Source organism: Aythya ferina, assembly GCF_964211825.1.
Source record: "Aythya ferina genome assembly, chromosome: 14".
NCBI classification, from domain to species: domain Eukaryota; kingdom Metazoa; phylum Chordata; class Aves; order Anseriformes; family Anatidae; genus Aythya; species Aythya ferina.
In genome coordinates, this window is record NC_140312.1 from 5,539,174 (window position 1) to 5,563,851 (window position 24,678).

The 24,678-nt window shown below is 50.2% G+C and overlaps 1 protein-coding gene across 1 annotated transcript in view; it reads right to left on the reverse strand.

The window, feature by feature from the left end:
- The window catches only part of MGAT4B (alpha-1,3-mannosyl-glycoprotein 4-beta-N-acetylglucosaminyltransferase B), a 43,423-nt gene extending 19,032 nt beyond the window's left edge, over nt 1-24,391 (reverse strand). The window contains exon 1 of the mRNA XM_084535613.1: nt 24,186-24,391. Coding sequence (XP_084391739.1) covers nt 24,186-24,282 — 97 coding nt within the window. The 5' untranslated portion in view covers nt 24,283-24,391. The remainder of the gene's footprint in view (nt 1-24,185) is intronic.
- Nucleotides 24,392-24,678: the final 287 nt, after the last annotated feature.

Genomic DNA, 24,678 nt, shown 5'->3' on the forward strand with positions numbered 1-24,678 from the left:
TGACTGTGGAAGGAAGAAACTAGCTTTAGAGACATGTCATCAACAGAATCCCAAAGCAACCCCAACAGCCGCAAGGAAGGGACTGCTGGGCTGTGTGGAGCTGCAGGTGACAGCTGTGACAGCCCACAAATAGAGATGGTAAAAAAAAATTAGTCTAGTAGCAGGGAGGGAAAAAGACGGGAGAGCTCAGCAGCCAAAATATCCCCCAAAAGTCTCTGCCCTTGCTGGGCAGGATGAGATCAAGCAGGTCTTGTCCTTCAGGTCTAAAGAAACACCAGCTGTGCTTGTGCACGATGAGCGAGGTGTTGAAATCCCACTCGCAGGGAGAAGCCTCCTGCTCCATGGGCCAGCAGGCTAATATTTGCAGCCTCAAGCTCGTCTTTTAAAACCATAAATATTTTGACAGCTTAGGATATATGCACCCACTGGGACAAATCAAACACGGTCAGGGCCAAATCTCTGGGAGCTGTATCTGCCAGGTGGGACCAGGAAGGGCAGGAGGGATCAGGAAGGGCAGGATGAACATCCCAAAAGGCTCCCATGGTTGCAAACAGCCTGGGGTCCCAGGCAGGCTTTCTGCTAAGCTCCGTGGCTGCTCAGTGCTTCCATAGCCTTGCCCATCGCTGCCAGGGCAGGCAGGCAGGTCCTGGCTTCATCCTGGTAATCAGAAAGAGCATCCAGCACACAGCAAATGCAGGTGCTTTACTTGCTTTCTTCAACAAACATTATCTGACAGAACACCACCATGCACCAAACCACCGGGGTACTGAGTCACAACAGATATTTTCTAGCCACTGCTTATTAAAATACACTTCAAGTTTCTTTATTCATTTTCCATTAGCACTGTTATAATTTGTGGTTAACACCAGGACACAGAGTACCATGGAAAGCAGGGTCCTTAGCAGCACTAGAAAGCTCATTATTACTGGGAAAACAGCTGTAGGTGCAGAGAGAGGCGGGCAGGGCAGGGGATGGGGAAGAAAGGAAGCAGCACAGGGGTCCCCAGCTCATAGAAAACGTGTCGTGCATGATGGTGCTGCCACGGTCACTGATGGGGAAAGCCCAGAGTCACTGTGGTGGGCAGGGGAGGCCAAAGAGGTGATCAGAAATACAGCATGGGATGAAAGAAAGCCAGCATTTCTAAAACACACTAAGCCCAGATGCTGCCTGTGGAACCCTGGGGGGATGCAGGCACCAAGAGCAAAACGCAGAAATTCAGCACTAACAAACCACCAGGGACGGGCCCATCACCTGTGCCTACACCATGTCAGATGGCAGGGGAGGTACCAGAAGCCATCAGATTCCTCTTGGGCACCAGCAGAGCAGATTTCGGGCACTGCTCCCGCAGCCCAGCTTCATGGGTGAACAACGCTGAAGGAGACAAAACACTCCCCTATCAGCACGGGTCCCCCGGGGTTTTGCCATGCCACAAACAAAAGCAGTGACAAGGAGGAAATCCCCAGAAGGCATAAGGCAGCAACAGCTTCTGCAGAAGAAACCAGCCCTGCATTTGTCTGGGAGTTTATCAATCTGTCCGAGGGATTTAACGAGGCAGACCCATCAGATGGCAACTCGTTCTGCTGCAAAACAGCGAAGGGGCAGAAGGAAAGAGGGCAAACACTGCCGTTGATCAAAAGAGAAAGAATGCAGTATTAAACAGTGAATTTTCATCACAGCAAAGGTTTAAGAGGAGGCCATAAGGTTTGGTATTAAAACCACTGTCTCATAGATTTAGTAAGGATCTGAAGAAAGAGATGAATTTGTAAAGTAGCAAAAGGTAGAGGTGACACAGAGATAAGTTAGTCAAAGCCCAAGACCAACCAAGTGACCCGGAGAAAAGGCAATGGAATGGCAAATTGACACCAAAGCTGACAGATAAATATTAATCAGGGAGGAGAGGGGAATCAATGTATTTTTCACAGGGTTCTTAACTAACAACATTAACTCGGAAGGAGACCAGAGCATCAGAGCGTCTTGGTGCTGCTCTGTGGCAATCCAGGGGGAAAAGGGGATGGCGAGGGAGGCAGAGATGTTGGCCTGCTTGGTGAATGGGACAGAAAATAATAGCATGAAGATTATAACATTATTAAAATGATGCTGCCTAATCCCAGAATAGTCTTCACCTCATCTGAAAAGGAGTATTATTATGGACTTAAAAGGAGCTTTAGAAGAGGGTGATGAAAATGATCAAAGGGCTGAAAAAACCCTGCTCTGTGAGGAAAGAAAATATATGAGATTATTCATCTTGCAATGGGCATAATAGGGCTCATGATGAAAAGCATATAAAATAGAGTGATATAATGAAAATATATCACAGACTTCTATTCTTCTTGTCTCAAAATACAGGAATAAGCGGCCATTTGATTCAAATATTGTTAATTTCAAACTGATAAAAGGAAATGTCTTATGCAGAAAAAGCATATTATCTCTCTGAACTTGCTGCCACAGATAAACACAGAAACTGGGAATTTAAACAAGGCCGGAGAGCTGGAAGATGCAGCAAGCACTGAAGCATCAGGAGATGGGGCTGCGAGCAGCGTGGGTGCATCGTCGCAAAGTCCTGTGCTCCCCTGGTTTGGCAGTGCCCTTCATCCCCAAACTGCCCCAAACTTCCACGCCTCTCCTCCCGTATCACAACTTAATTAGTAACACCACAGCTTTATTCTTCAAAGTGAAGCTAATTCATCAACGATCTAATTATTTACCTGCGTAGCACAAATAGAGCTTTCGAAGCATTTTCTCTCGACTGGAAAGCGAAGGCTTTGTTCTTGTTGTGTTTTTTTTTTTTTTTTTTTAATACTTTTTATTTGACTGGGGAATAAAAACATGCTGAAAGTGAACAAAATAAGGCATTACAGAAATCAGGGGTCATTAAACCTCAAAATAATTGCAGCTCTACAGGATTTTTAAGGGGACACAGCACACTGGGGTACAGAAGTGCATTTCTTTCCCTTTCGCCTTGTTCTCACAAGTGCTAAAGCCAGTGAGTAAAACCCCGTGAGCTGAAACGACCCCAAGGAAAGAGCTGATGTCCGAGCGCGCAGGACCGCGTTCCTGCAGGTGCTGGTAAGGCTGATCCTTGGTGCTTTAAAGAAACAGAAAAACCTGAAACACAGCAAATGCCTCGCAGTCTAACAGGAAACCCCTGTTTATTACAACCTAATTGTGTTATTAATGAAACCCAAAGCGCCCACGCACTCCGCTCGGTGCCGTGCCTCAGCGCTAATGGCTCTGCTTCCCTCCCAAGTCCATCCAACAGGAATGCCTCCAAGAAGGCAAGCTGATCTTTGCAAAGGTCACTGTGTTAATCATCACGCCCTTTCTCTAGCAGCAGCTGTCGCTAATTGCCTGTGAAGGAGTCGAGATGAAATTCCTGTTAATCCTCCTCCCAGCATCACTACAAGCCAACAACATCATCGTGTCCCCCCCTAGATGACCACGAGCTGCGGGCAGCTGATGGACCGGTGAGGTGCGACCGTAGGGGTGAGAAAAGCAGCTCCTCTCTGCAAACTGGAGGCTAACTGGTTGATAACTGGTTGATGGGGCACTTCTCCACCTCCCGTCAAAAATGACCATCGCAGTCATTGCTCCGCTGAAGTTACCACCAGCCTCAGAACAGCCCAAATCCTGGAACACGGGGAGTTTGTTTAATCAATAACATATGAAGCTTTTGGCACAGCTGAGCATATGAAAGAGTTTTACTAGAGCAAAATAAAGTACTGCTGTGTTATAAATCAGAGAACACATATGGAAAAGTTAAAGTGCTGTACTAAGTCGCAGAGATATCAAGGAAATCACAGAAGTTCTGGCTGGAGTCCCTGGCTCCGTTTATGTTAATAGCAGCGAACTTCAATGCAAGTCAGGTTTTACTTCTTTTTTCCAAAAGAGTATCTCATTTGCAGTGCATACAACTGTATTGGAGTGAAAGGATATTTAGTGTTCCCTTCACTCACTGCCTGCCTATGTAAATTGTACATCGTGTCTACCTACAGACACGCAGAAGCAGCTTACAATTTCCCCATTGTACCAATGCCTGATCAGATGCACAATGGTGCTTGTGGGAAGAAGCAGATTTTCAAATCATCACATACTGATCACGGGATGAGCTGATCTGAATTGCATTTTGTTTTAGTGGTCTTAAATAATTTGCAGAATGCTTAAAATAAAACTCACACAGAACCTTTTAAAAATTACTCAGCATTAATATTTGAAGTATTTGTCCCCCAGGGTGCAGGCTCGTAACATGAGCACTTAATGGGGTGCATTTCCTTCTCTCCGGAGAAAAAACAAGACACTGCCATTAAATAGCACACACAGACCAGCTATAAGTGTTGATGCTATCTGAGGTCTCTTGTTTCATTTTATATGCTAGGATAATTCCTGGGAAGAAAAACATTCTGCTAAGAGACAAGGAAGACCTGCTTCTCCCTTTTCTCATTCAGCAGCCAAGAAAACACGAGAAACGGTTATCAAATAATGCTGACACCCCCTCCCACAAAGCCACACCAGCCAGGCTTCAGAAAAGGAGTGCAGAAAACCCTTCCCTCCTCTCCTCTCCTCGCAGAAAACCTGCCCCAGAAGCACAGCCTCTGCCCGGAGCAGCAGCCTGCAGTCACTCGGCTGCTCCCTGCTCACACCCTCAGGGACCGAAGCAGAGCCACGAGGCCTCAGTTACACGCTCACCAGCCTCGTGCCAGCATTATTTCAGCAGAAGCATTATTTATTTCAGCAGATCGGCTCCGCTGTGAGGCAGCACAGATGCTGCGATGGCACAGCGCGGGGGGGCTGCAGGACGTTTCAAGGGTAGACAATGAACAGCTTGGGGAGGAGGATGCTGACTATGTGGGTGTCTTACTGCTAGGCCCTGGGTTGTTTATTAAATGTTTATTATCCCAAAACGTGCAGAGCACTCCCCACTCTGTGCCAGCATGCATACCATCCCATGGCCTGCCACATCCATGAGCTGGTCCAGCTGGAAAACGAAGCATCCTAACTGCAGGCTCAATTTTTGGCCAGAGCATCCTGGTGACACAGTTCTGAATGCTGGTGCAAAGGACTTGGAAGCACGTGGGAACGAGGATGCCCTTTTGGACAAGAGCCAAAACCACAGCCCGAGAGGTGGGGCTCTCCTGCCAGGTCACGTTTACCTAGCGGCTTTAGGACAACTCACCCAGCCTTGCATCGGGCTGCTTACAACCTCAAAAAATAGTGATGCTTCCCTTCCTGCAGCACAGAACTGCAAGACCACTGATGCTTAATTTTGTGACTTAAAATGCAGTTTAGTCCTGGCCTTTGTAAGCAGAGTCACCTCACGCTCTCCATGAGCGGAGATGCAGCTCCCGCATCTCATTTCCTTAGAACAGGTCTATTTAAATGCATTCGGTTTTTCAGCATTTCACACACGGTTACCTTTACTGGTGGCATATATAAGGTAACACTAATTGCTATGTGGGCTGCTGTGGCTCAGTTTTCCAGACTTTACGCCCAGAGGGAAGCTATGTTGCAGAAAGATTCAATTTGACACGTTTAGCTGCTGTGAGGAGCGCGGGCTCACTGTGGTCATGCTGTCCTGGGGGCTGCCAGGAGGTCAAAAATCGAGGGAAAACCCCACTGTAGGGAAGCAGGGCTTGGCCTGGCGAGGGGAAAACAAGCAGCATGGCTCACCCAGATGGAAACTGCCCTTAAAACCTGCAACACAAAGATTTAGAGCCTCTGCTTCCTCTGTACAAAGAGGTTTTGTGTTACTGCGATGCCCGGGGAGGCATTTCTGCACTCACACCGTGTGGGTACCCCTGGGTGCACCCGAATGCTGCCTTACAAATGGTCCCTCACTGCCACGTGGGCTGCTCAGCACCTCTTCTGGTACCGATGGCTGTCCTCTGAGGACACACAGTAGTTTTTAACAGCTGGCTTGTCCCTTGGAGACATCAATGTGAGAAATCACTCTGGGTCAATAACTCACCCTTGTATCCAGCTCCCCAAAGCCTCCCGTACACATTTTAGCTTTGCGCTGAAGGATCACTGCTGTGTGTTGCTGTGAAACACCTAATCCAATTTTCTTCATTTTCGTGGATAAAGCATCGAGATGGGGCAGTCAGCCTGCCAAACACAGCAGCAGAGCTGCACAGCCATCGTCAGACCTGAGCACAGCAGGCGGGTGAGCCCCGGCTCTGCCAGGCGGGCAGGAGCAATCCTGGATCTCCAGCCCCTTCAGGGGAACGGCGGCGGTGCTGGCAGCAGGAAGGTTGCCCAAAGAACTTCATAATTTAGATTGAGGGTCATGGGAAAGCAAAATGTATAAACTATAACATCGTGACTGTGTATGGAGGTAAGTGTGGATGGCCGTGTCCACAGCCTGCTTAGAGAAGCGACGTTCTGGCAGCCTTGGAAGCCACTACCCTTGAAGCTCTGCTAGCACCCAGGAGCCAGCAGGAGCCAGGGTGCCAGAACAGCCTTGCACACCTGTAAGACAAATATGTTCTGTAGCAGCAGGCAGCAGACAAGGAAATAAAGCTGTAAGAGCAGATCGCTGCACGTGGAGGGAAATTCATCCTGCTGCTAATGCCCATAGCTTCCCTAACGAGGGTAATGGATACCATGAGGAGAACAGGCGTCTGCTAGCGGTATGGTACCTGAAACACAGAGCTGATGGGTTCTTCTCCCCGAGCCTCAAGCTGATGCAAAATGCTCATGTTTTAACAATAAGTGTGATGAACCATTAGCATAAATTACCAATTTTATAATGAACTCTCCAAAAACATCCTGATGGTTTCTTCAGAGCTGTGTTCCAGTTATACGCTCAGTTATCCTTCAGTTTAAATATAAAGTGAGTCTTGGGACAGGTATCACATCAGAAGTCAGGCTAAATGATCCCGGAGGCCCTTTCCACCTTTGAAATAGATAGAAGTACATATTATTAACATAAAAACACATAAGGGAAAGGGCCACATGATCCTCCAGAGGAGAAGGAAAAAGAGAAAAGCTGGTTCAGTTTCCTGGAGAGGGCAGCGATTTATGGATACGAGCATTTCCTAACCTTGACTTCTTCAGCAACAAGCCCATGTACTCACATCTCGCTGCTCAGAGGACATCTCGAGCACACAACAAGTAAATTTGTCCAAATGGCTCAGGCTGGGGCTGCAGCAGCACTCCAAGCTCGCTGCTTCCAGCTGTGCTCTGTGTCTGTGGCTGGGCACTTCCCGCAGCCGAGGCTCTTCCATCAGCTGTGGGGCTGGGGGTCACCACCCAGGGCACACTGTGAAACCCCAATTTCTGCTTTAGTTTCTGTTACAGCTGCCCAAGAGATACGTGAGCACGGGAGCAACCTAACCCCCCTGCTGCTTCTTGCTTCAGTACAGCAAGGCTGGGAATTTCAGAGTTTGAAAGAGTCAAATTTCCAAGGCTACTGAAACCGTCTGTTCTTGGATTGCTCTGAGTAATGCTAAAGGATTTGATAGTAAACATCTTTTTATTCTTTTTTTGGGGGTATAGGGTGTGGGGAGGGACAGAAGCCAACAAATAAAGTGTTCATGAAGACACGCTGTCCTCCTCCTCTCCCTCAAATGTTTTTTTATGCCTCCTGTCCCCTGTACAGAGGGTGTATCAGATGGATTTCAGCAGAGGTATGTTTTCCTATTTTAAGGACAATTAAAAAAAAGAACACAACAAGCATTTAGACAGCACAAGTATTTCCTCTCCGCACTAACAAGCATTTCCTGGCCAAGCAGCTCCACAACATGGAATACATCTAACAACTTTGTTTTCCCACAATAATATTTTTCCCAACCTTTGGCTGTTGCGGCAGCTTACTTTCCATTTAAGGCCATAATCCCACTTGTGGGATAACCCATCCCAGTGGATCTTCACAGATGTAATTACGAAGGCAAAGTCCTAAAACAGAAAAGTGTTGCAACTATTCTTGGGAAGAAATCAGGAAAGAGAAGAGAGAGAAGCTGAAGAGTTTCCAAATGTTGTAGCTCACAAAGTGTGCCAGAATGGCTCGGTTCCTTTTATTTTTAATAGAATTGGACAGTTAAGTCAGAAGTTAACACAAGCACATAAACTCGCACTAAACTCTGAGCAGGCTGGCCACAACCCCTGCCTAAACAGGAGGTATGTGCATGCTCGAGAGTTACTGAAAGCCTTGCCGTGAGGCCCTGGATGGACTGTATATGGCTTTGCTGGAAATAAAAACAAAAAGCAGAGTGGCATCCTGCTCTGCCACTGCTAGCAACATTCCCACCAGTCTCCACCAGGCAAAGTGCCAGAGATAAATTCAATAGATTAAACCAAGCAGAGCAACACAACGGATAGGGATGTGCTAATTCCACAGGAAAAGGCTCGGCAAACGCTGCAGGTCGCAGGCAGAAGCCAGAGAGGGAAAGCCTCTCGCCCAGCACCGGCTCCGGCCCCAAGCACTGGGCACGAGGTATTTCCATAGGGTACAGCGAGCCAGGCAATTTGTACTGTGCTTTGACTGTGTAAATCAGAATTCAAGTAACTTTTATAGCACTCTAGCTCTTCCTTAAAGTTTATTTTTGATTACTGCGTGCACTTGATGCCCTGGGTGAGATGTCCTATGAAGCTCTTAGGATGCCTGATGAAAGCCAGAAAGTTGGAAGCGCTTCGGGCAAACCAGACCCACACCTTCGGTGCCTGCACTGAGAGCTTTCGGGAATACCCAGCCTTACAGGAATGGATTTCAAACGAGAAGAGCAGTTGGCAGGCTCCAGCAAGTAGAAAAGCACACGCACATAAAGGATTGGAAGCTGTGCACGAGCTAATGGAGCAAGCAGAAAATGACTGGGCATGCTCTCTGGGCTCAGGGACCGCTTCCTTTACGACAGACAGTAATGTCTCATTACAGGAGAAACAAATACAATAAAGATGAATATTCCATCTTCCCCCGGCTGCACTTTAAGCGCTAAGCCAATACGAATTCTCAGGTTATATTTCACAAAAATAGCTCCTCCAAAAAAAAACTGCTGGCGGTGCAGCGAGGCAAATTTCATTTCAAAGATAAATCCTACATTCTTCGTAGGCAGATGTTAAAATATATCAGGCTTTATCCTAACAGCCCCTTCCTGGACCAAAAGGAGGCACAGAGAGAATTTATAACCAAAAAGTTTCTTCTTTCACCCCACCTTCCCTACATGCTCACCGCGGGGCTCTGCAGAGTCAGTGCAGCCTCAGCCCAGTACTCGGGATCAGCAGGAAAATGCTTGGATGGTAAAACTATGTTCATGCTGTGGTGGCTGCTATCACAGCACACACTCAGTTCCACTTCTACGTGGAGGTGAGACCAGCACAGCCCACAGCTGACAGTCACAGCCTCGTCAGGGCACCTGGGCACGGTGCCGAAGCAGCCCAGCAGCTGCCAGGGGGTTGCTGGCATCTGGGGCTGTGCTGAACATGGGGCTGTGCCAGGATGCTGTAGCACAGCTGCTTCTAGCTCAATTTACCTGCACGGTTCCATGGAAGCTCCCACAAGCTGGCACGTGCAACAGCCTTAAAGCTGCCCCTGGGAGCAGTGCTGTGAAACTGCATCACCACCACCTCCTGCAGCAGGAGCCAGCACGCCGTGCCAAAGAGTCACCAATAGCTCGTACCAGGATGGGTAGGGATCAAGGAGAAAGCATCTTTGCCAATAAAAACCCAGCTTGGCCTGAGCCTGCTGATTCCTGGTGATGTTTGCAACCTCAGCCAGCTCCTGTCTGCATGCTCTGGACATCCTGCTGGCCAAAAGTCCCCTGAATTCAAGCACTGGAGGCAAACATGCACCAACACGAAGCTGTGCCTACAGATCACAGCTTGAAGCAGTTCAGCTTTTTTGTTTCTTTTTTTTTTTTTTTTTTTTTGAAAAAGTTGGTTTATCCTACATTCATTCTGTCTATCACCTCCCCTTGCATCTCCATTTTGAATTATTTATCATCAGGTATCACATTAATTTGCATACTTTATAAGGTGCAAAATAAATGATTAGTCATTACATATTAGCCTCTTCCAAACCATCTGTGCGAGGCTCTGTGGCAGCTTTGTTTTGCTTTTCTCTAAGACTTGGGGGAAAAAAATCCAAGGGGAGAATTGGATTTGCTGGCAACATACAGGAAAGTAGTGCGCACGCTTGTTGAGAGCAAAGGTTTATTGCTCTGTTATAGCTGCGCTCCGTATCGAACGCACAGACTATCATCTTCGGTGTAATTTAGCCGGTGGTACAAATTGCAAGTAGCATTATTTCAAAGACCTTTATTTATTGATTAGAAACAAAGTCCTTACCCTCTTCCTGTTCCCTCCTTGAGTCGTGCTGATTGCATACAAAAGAGAGCTATCACTTAAAGAGCCAATTAAGTCAACTTCTGAAAGGTAATTGAATAGCTGAAATTCTTAGTGCAATATTGTACTGCATTATCTTGATTGCAAGGAAGGAAAACAAAGCAGTTGGAGCGACGAAAATTAGAGAATGAGGCATTAGGCACAGGTTGGAAGAGCAAAATGGATGGAGCCATTACCATTTGCTTTCTGTGCTAACTTCTGCTGCTTGCTACAGGTGTGAGAAGGAAACAAAGAGCCTTGCTTATTGCCTGCACTGGGCAGGGCTTTACAAGGGACTGGCTGAGCTGCTGACAGGCACGGAGAGCGCTGGTGGCCATGGCCACCTCTCTGGGGAGCTCCACGTCTTGGTGTCCTGTGGTTGACTGCAAGCGTTGATTGATGCAGCCCTTGTATCTGGGGCTTAATGAAGATAATGCCTCCTGGGTGGGTTCACTGAAGCCTGAGGGAGGGGCTCATACTCGTCTCTAGCAAAGCCACTAACAGACTTTCTCTTTTCTGCCCTCCTGATTACCTCCAGAAGTACTTGGAGGCTTTTTGATCACCTCTGAGGGTCCCAAACCCCTGCCTGACCTGGCTACAGTGAGACCAGGAGACTCGGATGAAGGACGTAAGCTTCATTCCCTTAGAAAAAAAAAACAAGCTTAGCCAGAAAACAGAAGAGAAAGCAATTGCAAGCTTGCCAATACTCCAAAGTTACATAAAATCACTGATTTAAATGCAGTAAAAGCCAAACACCAACTGAGAGCGGAACCCTCAGCAATCTGAAGCCACCAGCTGAACGTGGTCAAAACCCACCATCCATTTGTAGGAACCTCTCAGAGTCACAGCACTTGGGCTATAACTCATTTATTTACACAGCCACATAAAAAGGGAGCTTTTTCCAAAGCGGGAACAGCGGCGCCACGAACCATAAAAGCCTCTTTCCTCCTCCTGCATGGGCAGTGCTTTGGTGGACCTGTTGGTGCTGTCCTGCTGTCCCTCCACCCTCCCGCAGGAGCAGGATGAGTCCTCCTGGCCCAATCTCCCTGCACATTAGTGGAGTGCTGCTGCTGCTTTCCCTTTGCTGCCTTGGCACCAGCTGCCTTCCCGCACACGTGTTGTGTCTCACACCGAGAGTCTTCTTGGAAAAAGCACAGCTGAGCAGGGTGAGGTGCTGCCACGAGCCCTCCTGCAGCACCACAGGTATGTGGGTGGTTGTCCGTCTGTCCTGAACGCTTGCTCTCAAGGTCCCTGCCCCGAGCCCTGCAGACTTTCCACCCCCAATGTAAGCAGAGACCTCCCGGATCACCCGGATCAATGCTGTTCCTCTGCCTGCAAATGTGTCAGCAGAAAAATGCAAGGCCATCCATCAGCACACACGGCCTCGCTGCTTCTGTTTGAGAGGCCTCAGGGGATGGTCAGAGGGAGGTTTCAGGGGGGTTTACGCACCCAACAGTGCAGGTCGGTGCTTCTGGAAACTGCCCCTGTGCCGTGACTTCCCCATCTGTGGGGTGAGCTCAGCGGTAGCCACCCTGTGAAGGGCTTTGCTTTCCACCAGCGCTCCTCCATCTCTAGGGGTCAGGTGCCGCCACCCTCACCTTGCTGCTCTGGGGCCTCAGGAGCCACCAATCTGAACCAAAACGTCCATAAATCCACCAGGAATTTGGCATTAACATGTAACAGCACCAAACATGCATGTAGTGGCTGCGCTTGCCACCGTGCAGCAGAAATATGGGACTTGAAGGCACTGCTCAAACTTTGGTGTTGTTCATTTTTGTCAGTAACTCCTTAGCTCATGTTGCAAGTATCTCTGCAATTTTTGTTGAAATTCATTGACACAATTTAAAGAACTTGAGCATTTTTTTTTCAGACTTGAGCAGTCTTTGCCCAAATGAAGCCAGAAGAAAGCTTTGGCAGTCAAATACTCCCCGTGAGTCCTGGTTGTCAGACAATAACCCATAAAACAGGAGCTTTGGTTTTTCTTACTTCAGCAGACTGAAAGCACATCAAACACAGCAAAGCGACAGCCCTCCGCTGACCGGTCTATACTTGTGACTTGTTACATCTTCTCAGGAGCTCTTTTCAGTTACACAATCAAAAAACCCGTAAGGACTTTACTGAGAACAGCTCTCAAAATTGTCTGCACTTCCACAAGAGCCTACGTCAACGCTGCGGAGAGGGGAGCCAAGAGGAGAACAAATATTTCACGTAGCGGCACTCACATAAATACTGCCCCGTGACACCGATCCGCCGTCAACACAATTACATCCTCACATAAATTACCGGTGCACTTCAGAAGCGCTGCTAATAGGAGACAAATAAATAAATAAATGAGCGCGTGAAACAAGAAACCATTTGACACTGCAGTGAGCCACTTCACCCTCCGATCATTATTTCCCAAGGCACGCCGTGCTGGTTCGTATTCCAGCAGCACATCCTGGTAGCCGCACAGGTACAAGAGGAGCGTACAAATCATGTTTTGCAAACAATTGTTGACGAAGAGCAGGATTTGTGTATTCATTGTTCACCGCTGAACAGTTACATACATTTTAATCCCGACCTCAAACACAATTTGGGCCGTGGCAGATGTTTCCTACGGCGCAGACTTCCTCTGGAAGGGAGTTAATTCAGTTTGAACACGGCAGCAATGAAGAAAGGGATTTAAACAAATATTTTCTGCTTATTCTCTAAGCTTAAGACTGCAGAGGTAGAAATGAGGGAGCAGCAAATTGAAGAGCTAACCCTGCCTGCTCCGGCATCGCCTCCGGATTGAAACCAGCTCAGAGGCCTGCGCTGCCCTGTCACCGAGGATTTCTCTGTTACACCAGTCTGTGTCTAAATGAAACTAAATTATTTTAATGAGGTGCCTCCGGACGCACAGCGATGGAGCAGAGAGGGGAACACACCTCGTGTTTAAGGCTGCTTAAGTTTCACCAAAAAAATGGAGCACGTTCGACTGCGATGTCGTTCTCCCTTCCCTTCTGTTACCTGCCGCAGTTTTCTCCCATTACTCAAGAGCAGTAAGGGGATCGTTGTTTCACCAGCCGCTGTCCCAGCTGCCCACAGCACAAGATCCGATGGCAATCTCATATTTACATCGTCGCCCATCCTGAAGAGCCCTGAGATGCTTTTAACGAGTCGCCTGCAGAAGGCCCGTCACTTCGCCTATCGGTACAACGGGCTCGGGAAGTGACAGCTGTTTAAATAGTGCTCACGCAGCGGAGTAGTTTAAGGGAAAATGAAATACTATAAATAATTGAAACCGCAGCACAGAACGCAGGCAGAGCAGAGGGAAAGAGGGCGACCCAGAGGAAGCTGGCAGCAAGAGAAGCAATAAGGACTTCTGCTGAAAGCCAAAGTAAACAAAAACATCCACACCTCTGCACAAGGCCACACGCCAGCAAACAGAAGCTGTTCCCAGCCTGCTCTGCCCGGCTTGGCAATCCTGGCTTCGCCCACCACCAGCCCTCTGCTGCCGACATCTCCCACTCTCCTGCTGGGGACCAGCGATCCTGGCCTCGCTGACCAGGAGACCCACGTTTGAAATAGCCAGGGTCTGACATCTTTTTCGAGGGACTTGCATGATGACCACAAGCTTTGAGGGTTCCTCAGACCCCCAGCAAGGTGGATGTTTTGCCCTGGGGACGGCTGGGCCCGGCAGGAGATGGCAGAGAGCTGAGGATGCTCTCTGGAGCGAACTGCTGTGGGGACCCAGCTCAGCACAGGGTCGAGGAGGGAGGCTTCACGATGAGCACATCACGAGATTCATCAGGGAGTGGTTCATTCAGAGGGCACGCAGCGATACCAAGACCCAGGTAAAAGTCCCCGTTAAGATTCCTGTGCAATTCAAGAGCTGCTGTTCTCAGAGATAAGATGGGTATCTTGCCTTACACAGCAATCGATTGACTTTTAGGGGTCAACTGGCAGGCCTCGCCAGGTTCCTCTTGTGCAATGCCAGCGGTTGCAGGGCAAAGCCTGCACCAGGCACAGCGGTTAAAATCAGCCCAGCTCCCAGAGCCACAGGAACCGAGAGCAGGAGGTGGAGGAATCCTGATGCTGAGGCTTCTGTGTGGGCAATTCAAGCTCGAGAGCTCCTGCTCTAGAAGCACATCACCAAGACAAAAAGAGACCATGCTTCTTGTTCCGTAACACGGGGCTGGGAACACTGTTAGCGGATCCAAACCCATCCAAACGTCATGGCTGCTGTCAATACAAAGCTGTTCCTTTCTCTTTCTGCCATCCTCTGCTTCGGCCGTGGGGCAACCATTAGCTGCAGACACAAAGGGAGCAAAGAGCCTGCAACAAGAGCCTCATTAAAGCGACCGTGCAACCGGATTTGTTTTGGAGCACAGCGCAGTTCTCCACGCTGCAAGGCAGAGCTCTTGCTGGGGGAAAAAAATAGATCAAATTTAAAAATGTCTTGCATACCTTAATATTGCAAGCAGCTCCTCAGTCAGGCTTAAAACAACAGCATTATCAGCCAAAAAAAAAAAAAAAAAGAAAAAGAAAAAAAAAAGAGCAGAAACTCTCCCACAACAGCAGACCAAATGAAAAAAGGAAAAGGATGAAGGCGGCTTCAAATCTGCCCTGGATAAAATGTGCGTCTCTGCTTTAACCAGCTGTAGGGAGGGGGAAAAAAGGGAAATGGGATAGCAGGGACCAGAAATCAGATTTATTAAGGCCAACCAGGTAGATAAAAGACAGATGATCACCAAGCAATGATGTCTCTATTTTGGGATGAGTTAACTTCTGAAAACATCTAGTCAGCTTTAGCATTTAGTACACATGAAATTAGCGTCCACACAAGAGCACTCTCCTGAAACGACAGGATTTAACATAGCCGAGATAATTATCTAGATCCTTCTTTATCCCATTAGTGGTTTTCATTCGCGTCCTGGAACACCATAAGCGGATTGTTCAAGAATTATTTGCCATCCGCTGTTTCAATCCTGATCGGAATTATCTTTATACCTTGGTATGAAGAAAAGAGATTACATCCCTGCCGGGGCTTGCTGCAATGCCCTCTTTTCTGAGGCTCCTTTTATCATTTTGTTCTGCCAGGTAGCGAAAAGAATCAGAAAACAATTGCCATGGACATGACGTTGCCCTCTCCTCCTCACGCGTTTGGGAGGAGGCTGAGGTCGGGGCACACGCATGGGGATGAAGCTGAGCAGGACTTGGCCATCCAAAGACCCAGGATGGGATCCAGAAATGCTCCCAGCTTCCTCCTGCACCACAACGCAATAATAACAATAAAAAGCGATGAAACTCTTAAAAGCAATTAAGCAATTCACTGTGTGCAACAGGAAGAAGTGGGATTTGCTGCAAGGAGAGACCCCAGGGGTGGATGATAAATGTCGCTGTCCGTGCTCTCCAGCCACATGTCACCATGTGAGCTGACAGAGATGAACCTGGTGTGATTCAAACAGCCAGCACCATCCCTTGCTTCAAGGCCCAAACCCTCACGAGCCAACATTCCTCTCCCAGCCACGAGGTTTGTATTAACGGAGGAATTACATCTCCTTCCAGGGATGGCCAGGACACTTCCCACCTCCCCATGGGCACCCATGGCAGGAAACGAGGAGACTCCTGGATGAGATGAGAGCTCTTTCCCCCTTATAGAAACATAAGAAAGTAGGTAAGCAGACCTGATGTGAATAAAAATGCCTTTTTTTTTTTTTTTTAAAAGCATGTTTTACAGCTTCGTAATGAGCTCTGTAGGAGAGGTATCTCTATAAACAAGTTATTAAAGGGGGGAGGAGGGACACAATAATAGCAGGTGCCAATTACTCAGCTCCCAGCAGAGACTTTCCAATTTCTCACCTTCCCCCAAAGCAAGATGTGCCTCTGCACGGCAGAACATTTCCCTGCGAGTGTAACACCCTTGCAGGGTGTTTCTTCTCCCTCCCAAAAACAAGGATGCATCGCTGCTGTATTGCCACTGCACAGGGGCTGTCCCTCTCCCCACCAACCCTGCACCAGAGGAGGGACCAACACGGCATTACGTTATTTTGAGAAGAGCGGAGCAGCACGGAGTAAATAAAACAAAATTGTCTTTTTATTTGACTACAGAGCCCGACCACTCCTACTGCCAACAGGAACGGCGGATTTATAGGCTAATTGCAGCTGCCAGGTTTGCCTCTCTGCAAATATCTGCTCCGTTTCAGGAACAAAACCCCAGTAACGATTTTGTTATTTTCAGACAGCAGCAGAGTTTCAGACCGTAAATGTTCACATTGCAACCGGAGCCGTCAGCGAGATCCCATCCTCCGAGACGAGCACACCACGGCAATGATTAATATTGCAAACGTAATCCAATCCTTTAAAATCATTATTTCCAAAATCAGCAAATAATTACCGAGGCCTTCAGCAATCAATACTCAGGATAAATAGACAATTAAATTGCAAAAAGAAACAAAAGAAGGTAGTTAATATTTGCCGAGGACATGCCAAATACACTTTTTCATGGTAACCAAATACTTCCAGTAAATAGATATTTTAGCTCATCGGAGAGGCACTTTCAAAAAGTAATAAATTAATCTAATAAAACCGACAGACAGGGTGGAACCAGACGTTAATGAAACACAAACTGATCTATATGGAGCCAACCCACAATCCATGTCCTAATTACGCTCATCAGCCCTTCTGGTTACTTACCCTCTCCTCCCTCCCAGGTCAGCCTTTTAGCTCGAGGAAAACACGTTTCGTGCCTCTTCACGGGAACGACAAGGCAGAGGATTTCAGCCATCAAGCTCAGAAGTTTGCACTCAGCTAGAATTTGCTCATTTCCATATTTATTTTTTTTTTAGTTTAATACCTCTCCATCCCTAAAGTCAGCAAATTAATCAGCTTTTAAACACGACGCTTTCTTGTCCTTTGATTTACTTCAAGCTCCACCTGCGAGGTGCAGGATAAGCTCTCCCAAAGTCCCGCAAGCCACCCAGCGGGCATGAGCATCCCCTCCACGTGGTATGCTCAGACCAGGAGGGTTCAGCTCATTTTCTCTTCTTTTACTGTTTTTTTCTGCCAACGTTTTGCTGCACCTGACCCTGCCATCACTCTCAAATACCCATGGAAAGAGGGAACACATCCTACAGCTGCCCTGCGGTGGGATCTGTCAACAAGTGGGGGCTTTATCACCAGGGTGATATAAGAGTCAATGAGTCAAGAGCTCAGCATCTCGCACCCTGGTCCCAGTCCCCTTTGTGAGGGAAGTTTTGGTGCTGACTAAGCAGACGGACCAGCACACATGGAGCACGTGGGATATCAGACATGAGACTGGAGGTGGAGGAGCTGGATGCTGGAAGGACTCAGAGGAAGCCCTGGCCTGTGCAGGACCATCACCACCTTCTCCCCCTGCAGCCTGTTCTGCTTCAGCAGCTCCTACCAAAAGTCATCCCTTGGAGAGAACGAAGTCACTGCACTAGGCAGGCATCTGGGAAAGTTCCTGGAATGGTGATAACTCAAGCTGGACAAGATTAAGAGAGGGAGAGACACATGAGAAATCTGTCCTGGTCATTTTCTACAAAATCAAAGGAAGAAGAGAGAGAGGAAGATGAGGAAAATGGAAGACAGAGGAAAAGATATCAAAGACAACACCCGAGAAAGTGCAATGAGAGGTGGCACGAAAAAGGAATAGTTAAAACAGGAAAGGCGAGATCAAACAAGAGCAAAAAGATCAGCCTGGACACCGAGAGGAGGGAGGGGAGGCCGCCGCGGCGCTAATTGACTGATTCACTTGACAGCTACTTTTCCGTGGCAGCTGCTAAGTCTGAGAGCGTAACACCCCCCGAGTCCATCCGTCCACCAGGCAATCGATGCAGTCAGATATTTCCCTTGCTCTCTACGTGCACGTGGTGACACGCACTGGGGATGCACAGAGAAGCTCGGCTCCGGGGCACAGAGGACCGCGGCGGCGTTGTCTTCGTTGGGAAACCTTCCCCGGCTGCTTCTGCACCAGTTCTTGTCCTGGCAGGGTTGTGTTCCCACTATGCTCCCACTAAAGCTGGCTATACAAACATGCAATGCACTCACAGGTCACCTCTCAGTATTGGAAGTGTTTCTTTGATAATTTACAAGGGCTCTCGAAGACTCTGCGATGTTTTTGGTAGCGCTCCTCCTACTGAGGACATGAAACTCCTCGGAGCAGTGACTGCACACCCAGGATTTGCTATGGCAAACAGACAGGCTGCAAGTGACAAAAAGGTCTCTGTGTTGCACCCGATTTCCAGAAAGCTCTCACCACCACAGGGAGAGAAGAAAAGCCCTTGTTCCTCAGGGCAGAGCCGTGGATGTGGTCAGGGTGGTCTGAAACCTCCTGGAGGAAGAGGTGTGAGGCGGGCTGGGCTATGCCCCAGCTCGGCGTCTGTCCCACTGCCAGCAAGCCCTAAGGCAGGAGCATGACAGGCATGGCTAAAAGTATACGGACAGCACGACTTGACTGAACTCATAACGGGGAAAAAAAAAAAAGGCTGGTGGAGATTGGTTTTTGCATACAACCCCCTTGAAAACCTAATGATTTACATGTTAACGCTACCGCTGTCCATTCTAAAATAAGCAGAACTGAAAACAACTCGCACAAATGTGCCCGGTTGCCTCACCACACGGCTGAGTCCCCTGCTTAGGGGGCACATTGCAGAGAAAGGGAGGGACATGAAACACCAGTGGGGTCACCCCACAGCGGGGTCACCCCATGGCAGATGTAGTCACGGTGCTGTCTGCGCATCAGCGGGGTGTCCACAGTACTGAACCCGTCCTGGAGGCTCGGATGTGGCTGGGCACCAAGAGGAAAACGGGAGGAAAAGCAGCCAGTGCCACAACTCACACAGAAAGGGATGGCTTGGAACAGAAACCCGCCCTTCCCAGATTTTCTTGCTTCACAAGGGAAGCCTGACGTGAGCTGTTCTCTGTGAGGGCTCAAAAACAAAACAAAGAAGGTCATCGCTGAATAAAAAGCCTCCCGACACCTCAATTAAAACAAAAATGCAGAAAAACACATTTCCCTCTGTCAAAGGCAACAATCCTCTCCCCAGACCAGGAAGCTATTAAGCAGATGTTTGATCACCAAGCCCCGTAAGGCTGTCCTTCCCACACGGCTCACCTTTGAGCCCCAGCTAAAGCCCTGTCTTTCTTTTAATAGTTTCCATAACCCCATAATTTGCCCTCCCTGCACTGAGCCCCGCTGACCCCATAGGCTTCCACTTGTGAAAACCCTTGATCCAAGCCTGCAGGACGCCTAAATCCAAGGGCACGGGGAGAGGAGCACAGCAAAGGGAGCTGCCTGGAATAGCCCAGAGTTTGGGGCATTTTCTGTTAACTCATTTCTAACTCAGATGCAAATCTCGGCGAGCGTTCAGTGGTGCCAGCAGCGGGTGAGCGGTTGGCTGACTGCAGCAGAAGCGAGTTCACGCCCTTACAACGTACCCGAGCAGAGGTTTTCTGCAGTTCAGCCCCAAAGAGGCTTCAGCCGTGACTCTGGCTCCACTTTTTCCCCCCGCAGGAGCTGCTCTTCTCCATCCTCTGCCACACATAGTGGGACAGGATGGGATGGGACAGATATTTGGCTGAACCTCGGCACGGCACCAACCCGAAGGGCTCCCAATGCTCTGGTCCTCATGGGGACCCGACACCCACAGCTGCACTTCCCGCAGTGAATAACCGGAGTTTATCAAGCGAAGCAGCTTTGCCCAATTTATCACTAAAGCAATTTCTTCATAATTTAGCAGGCTTCAAAGCTTTCCGGAGATGACTGGCAGCTTCACTTAAACTAGCAAGCTATAGATGTGCTTTACCTTAAACGCTAAGTGAATAATCAATGAACATCCCGGATATAAGCACAAATCAATGATTTCTTTCAGATGAATCAAACGGAATCACAAATTAGAAATGGTTTTGTTCTGTAAGAGAAGTAAGCCACAAGAAGCACTTGATATAATGGGGGGGGGGTGTTAACCCACTCCTCTCCTACATCTTGCCGCAGCCTCTGTTGCAGGAAGCTCTGCCCTCCAGACCCCTGTGACAAGGGGGTGCTGTGAATGCAGCTGATTGATGTCCCCAGGGAGGGATACAGCACATCCAGGGCCACATCCAAGACTCCACATCCCACTACCCCAGTCTGGAGAACGGCTTCTTCCACCAGCAGGGATTTAAGCTCCATCACACGACGACAGCGCTTCGTGTCGGAGCAGCAAAGGGACACAAACGAGTGCACGTGCAGCACAGATCGAGAGCCCAGTTTAAAAACCCAACAAAAACTGCCAAGCAATGTAAGCAGAAATACAGCTGACTGCAGGCAATGAAAGATTTAATTTGATAAATGCGTATCAACAGACTGCGCGGGGCCATTCGCTCGCAGGACGAAATTTGGTCAAACCACGGGCAGGATAATTCTGCAAACGCTGCTGCTCTGCAGCCATGCACTGCACACAACTTTTGACAAGCACCAACCAAGCAGAGGCTCTCAGAAACATTTGTATCTATCTTTTTTTATTTGTTATACAGTTTAACATCAAGTTTCCTGCACCGAGCCCCCACCTGCACCTCCTCGGCCACCACAAGCGCACGCTGCAGCTGCTGGTGAACGCTTCAGAGAGGCTCCGGGTGGCAAGGAAAGCCCCCAGCGCAGAGCAGGGCTGTGGTGTGCACGGGGACCGCAGCCGATGCCCCCACACCTCCAAGGGAAACCACAAAGCCCTACAGCCAGGTGCGTACAAGAGCAGGGAACAGAAGTGAAAGCGCAGAAATGGGAAGCCCACACGCTGCGGCAGGAGATACGGCCGATGGAGCCGTCCCCCAAGGTGTGACTGCTGCTTCTGGAGAGGGTCTGAGCTCACGGCTTTCTGCGCCGCACCACGAGGACTTTGTGCAGGTGCTCAGGGACACCTCCCCGCGCCACCGCTGCCTTCGCTCCACTGGTGGCACCTCCAGACCTGAGGGCACCTCACGTCCCCTCGCAGTCCGGAGAAGAGCAAGCACGTTGATGCAGGGTTGCAGCTCCTGGTGGGACCACACGCACCTCTGCAGGGGCTCAGCATGTGTCCCCCCTGGTGCTCAGCCCCACCACGGCTTGATCCTCCTCAGCCCTGCTCCAGCACCACTTCTTGAGCCTGCTGAGAAGAGGCAGTGCCTGCTTTTGCGGACCACGGGGTCAAAACTTTGCTAATAACCACGTCGCAGCAGAACACTATTAGCGGGGAAACAAACCCTAATTGGGTACAGAAGGGCAGCTCTGGAGCTGGTCTGACCTGTTTTATTTTCTTTCGCTTAATTGTTTTGTCCTTCCAAGAGCAGGGTAGCAGAGACAAGCAGGCTCTGCAATGCTTTCCTTGTGCTTTAAAATCATTTTCATTCCCCACCTGAGGCAGTGTGGGCACCTTCCCTGCCTCACCCCAAATGCAAGCATTCCACAGCTCAGGGGTACCAGGAGCCATCCCCAGCTGATGCTGCAGAAGGCTGGGAAACACAAGGCCTGTCGTGAAGAAGGGGACGGGGATGAGGAGGATCCAGGATATTATAAAATAATCAGCTTAACTTCAATTGAAGTACTTAGACAATAATGAGGACTCGAGCAAGAGCTAACCTCTTTATCAAAACTAAATCACATCGAATGTTCTGTATTTCTTTGTTTCCGGGCACGACATCCCAGGGACAAAGCTAGAGATGCAGGAGGGGTCTGGGCATCCTCACGGGGGTGTCTCACTGCTGGGAAACCCGACAGTGAATTGGTGACTGCATTTAAAGCATGGACAGGGAGCACAAAGTACGGCACAGGGAACCCACCCCAGATGGGACACTGCCTGGCGCTTTCATTCAGGACTTGGGTTTCGGCACAGACGACGTGCCGATGGCACCGGGAGGTGACAGCAAGCTGAGAGGGACTGCCAGCCCACGGGAGGACAAGATCAGAATTCAAAACCATCCTGACACTTCAGAAGCTGAAAAAAAAAAAATAAGGACGCTGTTCAGCAAGGACAAGCGTGAGGTAATGTGATTTGGTAAGAATAATTAACCGGCCGAACACACGATGAGGGATGAAAAGCAGGAAAAGTTCTGGAGAAGAATGGCTGGGGGGCAGATGGGATTAAAAAAAAAAAAAATTAAACGAGAGTCGTCTGTGGCAAAAGTAAAAAGCAAACACTTTGCAGTAGATAAGGATCTCAAGTAATCCCTCGTGCTTCTGAGCACAGGCAGGGCAGCGGTTTGGTCCTATACCACAGCTAGTGCCACTCTTCGGGAAGATGACAGCCCTGAGGAGAGCAACGAGAACAACCCCAGATCTAGCACACTGACCTAAAAAGAATGATCAAAGGAACTGGCAATAGCACGATCGATATTGGCAGGGACTAAGGGGAAACACAGCAGCAACACCCAAATACCCAACCAGCTCCCTAAAGAGGGAAGGAACTTCCCTGCACGTGCCCGAAAAACAGGCAAGGAGCAAGCAGGGAACCAAACTGAAGGAAAAGGCATCTCTGCTCTGCTCATAAGAAAAATCCAACGGTAGGGCTGTTAAATGTCAGACGGATCGTCTGGGGAGCTCAGGCATCCCTGTCAGTGAGGTTTTTATGAGGGAACAGGATAAACATCTGTCAGGAAGGGCTTAGACATCGCCGATCCCGCGCAGGGGCAGGAGATGGACCGAATGACCTCCCAAGGTCTTCTCCAGCTCGTGACAGCCCGATACGCGCACAAGTGACCACAATGCCCGGAAACCTGCTGCGCTGACACCGCCTGACCCACGTCGTTTGTAACCTGCTGCAGCGAGCAGCAACCTCCAGGTGCCGGAGGGAAACGCGTACGCTAGCGAGGTCCTGCCAGGAAGGACGGAGATGCCTGGACTGGGTTATTTTAGCACACGAAGCAACAGCATTTGTAACGGGGTGACCTCCCCCCTGCCTGCCCCACACCTCAGAGCAAAGTGGTCATATCTGGGAGCACTGCAGAGGGCTGGGCAGCTGGAGCACCCTGCTGCCGACCCCATGGCTGCAGGACGTGGAAGAGGCGAGCAGCCAGCACGGGAGCGAGAGGTCCCTGCACCGCCGTGCGAGGCAGGCACGATTCTGAAATAACAACCAGAATTTTCCTGCAGGCCAGGGTAAATCCGGTGCATTGCTTTTGCGAGCAGCAGGGTGGGAAAAAGTGACTGAAATGCTGTCAGGAAAAGCTCACGGAGACAAACTCCTCAGTACCTGTGCCACGGCAGGACAGGGCTCTGCACCCCTGCTTTGCCCACGCGGGGTGAAACCAGCAGTGATTTGTAAGTGACAAAGCCGACAGCCCTCGTGCTGTAGGGCTGAGCCCGACCTGTCCCAAGCAAGTTCCCCAGCTGCAGCACCAAGCCCCAAGAGCTGCATGGGTGCAGGAAGGGCGCTGCCTCTGAAGCCCCCGGCAGCAGCAGTGGTGCTGCTGGGCTCCACCCTCACCTCTGGCTCCCCAGGATCCCCCAGCACCCAAGGGTGCCGAAGCGCTGGGGTCCCACCTCTCCACGGGGATGTGGACCCAGGGGGTCCCATTGCCCACAGAGGTTCTCACCACGGGCATGGGGACGAGGTGCATCGCAGCAGCAAAACCCAAAGCACCCTTGGGTTACAGCACAGCACCACTGACACCTCCGGACCCCCACTCCCCCCCTCAGGCTGCAGCACCCTGCAGGGGATGCGCAGCGCCAGGGCGCACAGGACCCCATTGGGTCGGGATCCCACCGCACCCTACCCCACCGGGGGGGACCCCCCAGCATCTCCCCAAGGCAGGACCCCCAAAACCACCCCCCAGAGCTCCATCCACACCCCCCCCCAGCTCCGCATCCCACCGCCCCCTCCAGCAACCGGGGCGTTACCGGGAGCCCCCCCCCCCCTCGACCTCCTCCCCAAATTTACCTTTGTGCCCCCCGAAGGCTCCGTACCAGGAGAGCGAGAGCAGGGCGCAGAGGCAGCCGAGCAGCAGGGTGAGCGCCGTGCCGCCCCGGAGCCTCATCGCCTCCTGCCCGCCGGGGGGGGCCGCATGGCCCGGCAGCGGCGGCGGCGGCGGCGGCGGCGCGGCCCCGGCGAGCGCGGAGCGGGGGCGCGCAGCCCGCACCCAGCCGCCGCGCCGGGCCGGGGCCGGGGATGGGGCCGGGAGAATAGGGGAGGGGCTTAACGGGGCGTGGTTAAAAGGGGGAGGGGCTAAAGGGGGTGGGGTTAAAGGGGGCGTGGTTCGGGGAGGGGTGGGAGCGGGTGGGGAGCGCCCCCGTGCGGGGAAAGAGGGGAGGGGGCTGGGGGAGAGCTGGGAGGGGGAGAGGGGGGTGGGCGAGGGGGGGGTGGGAGGGGGTGGATATGGGGGGAGAGACCCCCGTGGGGGTGTCCCGGGTGGGTTCTGGGGGTGGGAGACCCC